This window comes from Pleurodeles waltl, chromosome 7, assembly GCF_031143425.1.
Source record: "Pleurodeles waltl isolate 20211129_DDA chromosome 7, aPleWal1.hap1.20221129, whole genome shotgun sequence".
NCBI lineage: Eukaryota > Metazoa > Chordata > Amphibia > Caudata > Salamandridae > Pleurodeles > Pleurodeles waltl.
This window is the reverse complement of record NC_090446.1, coordinates 352948516-352958224: the sequence shown is the minus strand read 5'-3', so window position 1 is coordinate 352958224 and position 9709 is coordinate 352948516. Positions and strand designations below refer to the sequence as shown.

At 45.2% G+C, this 9709-nt stretch overlaps 1 protein-coding gene across 1 annotated transcript in view; it reads right to left on the bottom strand.

The window, feature by feature from the left end:
- Nucleotides 1-5962: 5962 nt before the first annotated feature.
- The window catches only part of TOP1 (DNA topoisomerase I), a 352777-nt gene continuing 349030 nt past the window's right edge, over nucleotides 5963-9709 (bottom strand). The window contains exon 21 of the mRNA XM_069243787.1: nucleotides 5963-7349. Within this exon, the coding sequence (XP_069099888.1) occupies nucleotides 7247-7349 (103 nt within the window). The 3' untranslated portion in view covers nucleotides 5963-7246. The remainder of the gene's footprint in view (nucleotides 7350-9709) is intronic.

The following is a 9709-nucleotide window of genomic DNA, read 5'->3' as shown; positions in this document are numbered from 1 at the left end:
AACTTCCCAGTTTTCAGTGTAGCCATTATGGTGCTGTGGAGTCCGTGTTTGACAGACTCCCAGACCATATACTCTTATGGCTACCCTGCACTTACAATGTCTAAGGTTTTGCTTAGACACTGTAGGGGTACAGTGCTCATGCACTGGTACCCTCACCTATGGTATAGTGCACCCTGCCTTAGGGCTGTAAGGCCTACTAGAGGGGTGACTTATCTATACTGCATAGGCAGTGTGAGGTTGGCATGGCACCCTGAGGGGAGTGCCATGTCGACTTACTCGTTTTGTTCTCACCAGCACACACACAAGCTGGCAAGCAGTGTGTCTGTGCTGAGTGAGGGGTCCCCAGGGTGGCATAAGATATGCTGCAGGTCTTAGAGACCTTCCCTGGCATCAGGGCCCTTGGTACCAGTTACAAGGGACTTACCTGGATGCCAGGGTGTGCCAATTGTGGCATCAAAAGTACAGGTTAGGGAAAGAACACTGGTGCTGGGGCCTGGTTAGCAGGCCTCAGCACACTTTCAATTCAAAACATAGCATCAGCAAAGGCAAAAAGTCAGGGGGTAACCATGCCAAGGAGGCATTTCCTTACAGACACAGAAAAGAGTAAGACATAACAGACTGGTAAGGTCTCCCCGAACAAAATTGACGGCCCAGACATGGTGAGCTATTTGGGGGTCTGGCTCAGGACTGTGGTGGCCCTCCCCCTTCTTTGCACTAGAGAGGGCCCATCGCGTACCTGCTAAACCGCCACTGCTTTTATCGCTGCAAAAAGCAACTCAGGGAAGATCTCCTACTCCATGCAGTTTCCGGCACAACTCAAAGTTGTAGCCCCGACAGGAGTGGAATTCTTCAACTCGCCACAGGAGGTGTGGTCCTGGCTAGATCTGCTGCCTAACCCCGGCAACATTTGGCCCCTCGCAGCATTGGAAAAGGAAGCGTAGACCTCAACCCGCCAGAGAAAGTAGTCAGCCAGGATTGACTCTCCTATAGTAGAGAAAGTGCAGGAGGAGTGGTAACAGGTGGTGGCGGCTGCCTCGATGGGTGGCTCATCGCTGAGCAATATGTCCCCAATCAGTGGGTTGAGTGGAGAACAGACAGATTCAGACAATGACTCTTTGGCCTCATCCCACTCAAGTGTAGTTCTAGCAGCGGTTACCCCAGGAACTGCAGATTAACTCATCTAAAGGACCGACCAACAATCCAGCTGGTGACCAATGGTGCTCTCAGGGACCACCCCAAATATTGCGAGGCAAGAAAAGGATAGTCATGCCTGGCCCCTACCCTAACTGCAATAGTACACTACTAACAACAACCTGAGCTGATCCTACATTGTAGACATAAAATGGGGGTGAGATGGGGGTGCCTGGGGCCCCCTGCTGCATAACGATGGAACAGACACCCCCTCACAGACCGTAGCCTGAACGATAGACAGCATGTACAAGTTTGTTACTTGGTTGTTTGATAGTTTGGGTGAGCAAGTCACACCTCTTGCCCTGGGGAACGGGGGTTGGGGAATGTAGGACGTTGGCTCTGTATGTACTATTTCAAAGTAAGAAATAGCATGTACAGAGTCCAAGGGTTCCCCTTAGAGGTAAGATAGTGGCAAAAAGAGAATTTGAATGCTCTATTTTGTGGTAGTGCGGTCGAGCAGTAGGCTTATCAGAGGGTAGTGTTAAGCATTTTTTGTACACACACAAGCAAGCAATAAATGAGGAACACAAAGACAATTCCAGGCCAATAGGTTTTTATATAGAAAAATATCTTTAGTTTATTACAAGAACCACAGGTTCCAAACAATACCTTAAATGAATGGTATTTCACTCAGGTATCTTAGGAACTTTTAATCAACACAATATCATGTATAGTTTTGGCAAAAATTCAACAGTTCCTGGGGGAGGTAAGTATTTGTTAGTTTTTCAGGTAAGTAAAGCACTTACAGGGTTCAAAGTTGGGTCCAAGGTAGCCTACCGTTGGGGGTTCAGGGCAACCCCAAAGTTACCACACCAGCAGCTCAGGGCCGGTCAGGTGCAGAGGTCAAAGTGGTGCCCAAAACGCATAGGCTTCAATGGAAAAGGGGCTGCTCCTGTTCCAGTCTGCCAGCAGGTAAGTACCCGCGACTTCGGAGGGCAGACCAGGGGAGTAATACACAAGTCAGCACAGAAAGTACACCCTCAGCGGCACGGGGGCGGCCGAGTGCAGTGTGCAAACAGGCGTCGGGTTCGCAATAGGTTTCTTTGGGAGACCCAGTGGTCTCTTCAGCGATGCAGGCAGGCAAGTGGGGGGCTCCTTGGGGTAGCCACCACCTGGGCAAGGGAGAGGGCCTCCTGGGGGTCACTTCTGCACTGGAGGTCAGATCCTTCAGGTCCTGGGGGCTGTGGGTGCAGTGTCTTTACCAGGCGTCGGGTTCTTTGTAGCAGGCAATCGTGGCCAGGGCGAGCCTCTGGATTCCCTCTGCAGGCGTCGCAGGGGGTGGTCAACTCTGGCTACTCACAGGGTCGTAGTCGCCAGGGTGTCCTCCTTGTAGTGTTGGTTCTCCGCAGGTCGATCCGGGGGCGTCGGTTGCAGAGTGGAAAGTCTCACGTTTCCAGCGGGAAACGTGTGGTCTTTAAAAGTTGCTTCTTTGTTGCAAAGTTGCAGTTTCTTTGGAACAGGGCCGCTGTCCTCGGGAGATCTTGGTCCTTTTAGATGCAGGGTAGTCCTCTGAGGTCGCTGGACCCTGGGAGACACGTCGCTGTTGCAGTTTTTCTCAAAGTGGGGAGACAGGCCGGTAGGGCTTCAGGTCAGCAGTCCTTCGTCCTTCTTAGTCTTCAGGTTGCAGGAATCTAGCTTGCTTGGTTCTGTGGGCCCCTAAATACTCAATTTAGGGGGGTGTTTAGGTCTGGGGGGTTAGTAGCCAATGGTTACTAGCCCGGAGGGTGGCTACACCCTCTTTGTGCCTCCTCCCTGAGGGAAGGGGGGCACATCCCTAATCCTATTGAGGGAATCCTGCATCTGCAAAATGGAGGATTTCTAAATGTCAGTCCCCTCAGCTCAGGACACCTTAGGGGTTATCCTGACTGGCCAGTGACGACTCCTTGTTTTTCTCATTATCTCCTCTGGCCTTGCTGCCAAAAGTGGGGCCATGGCCGGAGGGGGTGGGCATCTCCACTAGCTGGGATGCCCTGTGGCGCTGTAACAAAGGGGGTGAGCCTTTGAGGATCACCGCCAGGTGTTACAGTTCTTGCAGGGGGAGGTGAGAAGCACCTCCACCCAGTACAGGCTTTGTTCCTGGCCACAGAGTGACAAAGGCGCTCTCCCCATGTGGCCAGCAACATGTCTGGTGTGTGGCAGGCTGGTAAAACTAGTCAGCCCACACTGGAAGTCGGGTAGGTTTTCAGGGGGCATCTCTGAGATGCCCTCCGGGTTTATTTCACAATAAAATGTATACTGGCATCAGTGTGCATTTATTGTGCTGAGAAGTTGGATACCAAACTTCCCAGTTTTCAGTGTAGCCATTATGGTGCTGTGGAGTTCGTGTTTGACAGACTCCCAGACCATATACTCTTATGGCTACCCTGCACTAACAATGTCTAAGGTTTTGCTTAGACACTGTAGGGGCATAGTGCTCATGCACCTATGCCCTCACATATGGTATAGTGCACCCTGCCTTAGGGTTGTAAGGCCTGCTGGAGGGGTGACTTATCTATGCCATGGGCAGTGTGAGGTTGGCATGGCACCCTGAGACCCCCACATTTGTCATCCTGTCTTATACAACACCCCGATGGACACTATACTGAATATCAAGGTTCTAACATGGAATGTTAGAGGGCTGCGTTCCATGGCTAAACGGCATAAAGCAAATCTGACTAGGGGTGGAATCCATATCGCCCTACTACAGGAGACCCATTTAGACGCAGTTGAGGGGCACGCTATTTAAAGATGGAGGCCAGTTATACTACACTACTTACTCTGCCTATGCCAGGGGAACCTTTAATATGGATTAAACCTGAATCTCCTACCAACATACAGCGACTGTTATAGATCCATTGGGTCGCTATACCGTAGCCATTGGGAAGCTGGATGGGAGACCGTTTTGGGCAGCATATACGGCCCTAACTGACCAATCAGGGTTCCTCACATTCCTCTCAGGGGGAGACTGTCACAGACGCCGTACTATATAGGTTGCATCCTCCATTGCAATATTCGCAGACTGTGTGAACTGCCCAGTGGTTCTAAACCTGGCAGGGTGAGTGGGGTCTTGTTGACTCCTGGCAAACCCATCATCTGGAGACTTGGGATTACACCTTTTCCTAGCCAATGTATGACCTACACGTGCGACTGGACACATTTTTGTTTTCCCCAGACATCAATGAGTTGACACATCTGACCGAATATCTGACCCCGACAATCTCGGACCATAACCCACTGCTGATACATCTGGAGTAGTCTCTGAATCTGGCGACAATACCCACGTGGCGGCTACAACCGGCTTTGTTGGAAGACCAGGCTTTCACAAGTACCATTGGCGCTTCCATCGATTATTACTTTGTAGTCAATGAGGGTTTGAATCGCCCGAGATTAATAGAATGGGACGCATTTAAGACTGTTACCAGGGGGTGATGTATCTCAGCAGCCACGGGTGTCTGCAGGACACTGCTTCAAGATATAGCACGGGCTTAACGGGAGGTGCGTTCACTAGAACAAAGGCGCCCATAGGACCCAAACCTCCAGGCAGCACTTCTTGCTGCCCGGGAAAACACTGCGATAACAATGGAGGGGCTCCGTTGTTCTGACTACAAAGCCTACGTGGCTTGCGCCCATTCAGACGGGGATCGCGCAACCTCCCTATCAGCTTGGCTGACTAATCCAGCGCATAGAGGTTCGGTTTAACTGAATTGACTGATTCCAGGTGTCAGTGTCTCTACAAACAGACCTCCATTAATTGCAAATTTTATAACTACTATACTGATCTCTACAAGCAAAATCCAGTCAACTCAGATGGACGTCCACAACTTTCTATCACACTTCGTTCTCCCAACAATTTCAGACCAGGAGGCGACAGACTTGGGAGCAGCGGTCACACTTGCAGAGATTCAACATACATCACTAAGCAAGGCCCTGGACTAGTCACACTATTTGAGGAGGCCAGGAGATGTAGCATTTCCCCCCCTAGTCAGCTCAGGAGGCCTTGACAATGGGTTACCTGAATAGGGCTCCACCTCCTAACTGCAATAAATCAATGCCATAACTAGTCAAGAAAAGGCAGGAGGTCCGTGAAGCATAGACAAAAAACCTACCCGAGAAGTCGATGTTCTGCTTCATATATTAATCTGTATATTCCTGCAAAAGACTTGGGTGATGGATATTGAACATGGGAAAACAATGTCTGAGATCATTACAAAGTTGGAGGGGAGAAGCATCAACCAGGGTTATGATTCTGTTACATACAAAGAAAACTGATAAAATTAGTTTAAAAACAAAACAAAAAAGTATAAACACCAGGCCCTTGTCTCAAGGCACAGAAATAAAGGAACTGGCTTAAAGGATGGGTGGTGCTCATATGCAGTTCAGTTTGTCAGTTCATTAGTGAAATGAAATTCTTGTGGAGCTGCACAATGCCACCTATTGGTCCGCAGAAGTACTGCTCCTAAGTTTCCCAAGCCAGACAGATGCCTGGGAAAATATTCACAAGGTGAGGAATCGGTTAGATGTATCAATCAGAAATGCTTTCAGTCAAGCAGCCACAAACATAATAGTTCCGGATATGTGCAAGTTTTTCTGTGCAGTCATTACTTTCTAGTTTCACTTGTTTTGTAATTAGACACTTACCACTTAAGCTGGTTCAAAATTCATTCAATACTCTTTGTAGAGTGCACATTAAGCGCAAACAACTATCACTCCAAATCCACAGCATTTCATTAAAAAAACAAATCCAGCAAATACATAGGGTTATTACGGGGAAAAAAAGCACAAAACACGAACGTTAAGTTGTAGGAATTTATTTTAAATAACCTACAATTGATTAAAGGGGGGTTCATGATAAAAATAGAAGATACCTGTTGAAGAAAGATGCTGGGAACTGCCTTTGCACACACACACGGCTAACAAGGCTTCTAAAAAAATTAAAATGGCAATAGCAAAAAACATGTTTCACATTAAAATCCTGTAATTTTCTTTGTACACAATTACAAAAAAAAAAAGAAAATATAAATAAAATAACCTAAACTGATTATTTCTGTTTTTTTGGACCAGTGCTCTTCTCTTAAAATTGATCTGTGAAGTATTTTTATAACATAAAACTTTCAAGTAAAAGACCAGATTATGTTTTTTTAAAAAGGACTCCACTAAGGTGAAACAAGCCACTGGTATATACCATAGGCTCACAAAGGGCAGGGGAACATAGTTTCAGTCTCTGATTTTTCATTTTCCGTTTAAAATGCTCACAATCTCCCTCCCACACAGATACCCCTCCATTTGCTCTAACAAAGCGATCTTTAAGACAAACGTTTTAAATACTTAAAATAATTAAAAAAGGAAATAAAAATTCACATTTGAAATGAACACCAGATTCATCATTTCATTATGCTTTGCCATCAGCAAGACTCAAGATACGTTTATGTCCCTTCCCTCTAAGATGATGAAAAAAAATAAAGTTCCCAACACCCCTTTTAGTAAAGGATAGTCACTTTGGCCTGGAGGCAGCAGCAACTGTTGGCCTACAATGATGGAGTGCCATGAACAAAGGGGGGTGAAGGATGAACTGTTGGGATTGAAAGGGTGGGGGTGCTCATTTTTCTATTAAAATATAGAAACGATTGCAAAACCCCGACTGTAATAATGCACCAGTAGAATTGGTCATTAATACAGACGTTCGAGAGCCATGGTCATTGCAATAAAACAGATTAAAATTAATCTGGCAGAAGATGGACATGTCCCCTGAATCCTCCTTAATGTGAAACAAAACCAAAACAAAAAATGCATCTAATCCGATATCTGAATATTTGTGTTTCTCTTTTTAATAAGTTGTCCATAGGACAACCGTTTCAAGGCTTTTGGAAAAGTTTTTTTTCCTGTCATTTGTCTGGTTACTACTACTTGAAGATGTTGGTTCAAATGCTTTTTAGGAAAAAAAACTTTAATTACCTCTCCTTACTCTTCCTCCTCCCTCCCATAAAAGAAAAGGTTAGGACAAGTAAGGCTCACAGTTCAAGCTGTCTAATATCAGGCTAAGCCTTTCGAAGTAAAATCCAGCCCATTTAAAAATATGTTAAAATTCATAGTCTTCTTCTGCCATATCTATGGCCCACGCAAATTTCTCTCGCTGTGTTTTGTTATAGATCTTCTCTATAGGGATACCAAACTTCTTACACCTAAAGAGAGGGAGAAGAACAAGGTAATTTAAGTTTTAAAAACTCTGCTGACTTTTATACAAATCCTTTCACAATCTAATCAGTGCTTCTTGTTAGCTCACAAGAATCCAGATTACATTACAACTAGAATAGCAGGAGTCACTTGTTTCAATCTTGTAAGGAAGATTTGCAACCTATTTTATCATAGGCCACAAAACCATCAAATATCTCCTTCATGTACAGCCAGCTGAATCTTTACAAATATCTATTGGTTGAGGGACTTGTACAGATGCACAAGAGTTCTGTTTCAATGCTGATTTGTGATTCAGGGATCAGTGCTAAGCTGGTTTTCCATTTCTTTACCCAAACAATCCCAAATTATTAAGATGCAAGGTAATACCTATGGTATGTGGGGTACCCAACGGTTCTATACAAGCACTAACACTTATCAATTTACATATGGTACTGCTGTGTGATGTGTGTGTGTGGGGTCACAATCCAATAATATTTCGATGACATCTTAAAGAACAAGTCACTTACCTTTCAGTAGCACCTTATATGGTAGAGGTTATATCCAGCTGCAAGATTCCTTACCTTTGAATTCTCCCCAGGCGTCAGAATGGATCCGGAAGATTTTTCACGAGCAATACCCCTGCACACCTGTAGGTGGAGTCTATTGGCTCCGCATCAGTTGTCAGCGTCATTCGCGCTGCAAGTGACGTTGTGGTACCTATATAGTTGCCACCCAGACGTGCCGTCCATTTTTCACAACTTTCAGAGCCACGGAGCACAGACCACTGGTGTCAAAAACTAAAGCCCTGAAAGGGGGGTCATCCTTGTCTCTACAAATCCACTCGCAGAGCAGGATGGATTGGTGGGCGGGTCGGTAAGGAAAATGTCACTTACCCAGTGTACATCTGTTCGTGGCATTAGTCGCTGCAGATTCACATGCTGTGCACAGTCCGCCATCTGGTGTTGGGCTCGGAGTGTTACAAGTTGTTTTTCTTCGAAGAAGTCTTTTCGAGTCACGAGACCGAGGGACTCCTCCCATTTCGACTCCATTGCGCATGGGCGTCGACTCCATCTTAGATTGTTTTGCCCGCAGAGGGTGAGGTAGGAGTTGTGTATGCTAGTAATAGTGCCCATGCAATGGAGTGAATGCGTATGTACATAATAAAGTTTTAAGTAATATATTTACAAATGTACAAATGTTTAAGATCTACTTCTAAACGGCTACAGGTTCCCGGGGAGGCGGGTGGGCGCATGTGAATCTGCAGCAACTAATGCCACGAACAGATGTACACTGGGTAAGTGACATTTTCCGTTCAATGGCATGTGTAGCTGCAGATACACATGCTGTGCATAGACTAGTAAGCAGTTATCTCCCCAAAAGCGGTGGTTCAGCCTGTAGGAGTTGAAGTAGTTTGAAATAATGTTCTTAATACAGCTTGACCTACTGTTGCTTGTTGTGCAGTTAGCACATCTACACAGTAGTGCTTGGTAAATGTATGAGGCGTAGACCATGTTGCTGCCTTACATATTTCGTTCATTGGAATATTTCCTAGAAAGGCCATGGTAGCACCTTTCTTTCTGGTTGAGTGTGCCTTTGGTGTAATAGGCAGTTCTCTTAGCTTTAAGATAGCAGGTTTGAATGCACTTAACTATCCATCTAGCAATGCCTTGTTTTGAAATTGGATTTCCTTTATGAGGTTTTTGAAAGGCGATAAATAATTGTTTTGTCTTCAAATTAGTTTTGTTCTGTCAATGTAGTACATTAGTGCTCTTTTGATGTCTGATGTATGTAGTGCTCTTTCGGCTACCGAATCTGGTTGTGGGAAGAACACTGGTAATTCCACCGTTTGATTTAGGTGGAACGGTGAGATTACTTTTGGTAAGAATTTAGGATTGGTCCGTAGAACAACTTTATTTTTGTGTATTTGAATAAATGGTTCTTGAATGGTAAATGCTTGAATCTCACTCACTCTTCTTAGAGATGTGATGGCAATTAAAAATGCAACTTTCCACGTTAAGTATTGCATTTCACAAGAGTGCATGGGCTCAAAAGGTGGACCCATGAGTCGTGTTAGGACAATGTTGAGGTTCCATGAAGGAACTGGTGGTGTTCTTGGTGGTATAATTCTCTTTAGGCCTTCCATAAACGCCTTTATGACTGGTATCCTAAACAATGAAATTGAGTGCGTAATTTGTAGGTAAGCAGAAATTGCCGTAAGATGTATTTTAATGGAAGAGAAAGCTAGGTTAGATTTTTGCAAATGTAGTAAGTATCCTACTATTTCTTTTGCAGATGCGTGTAAAGGTTGAATTTGATTATTATGGCAGTAATAAACAAATCTTTTCCACTTATTTGCATAGCCTTGGGA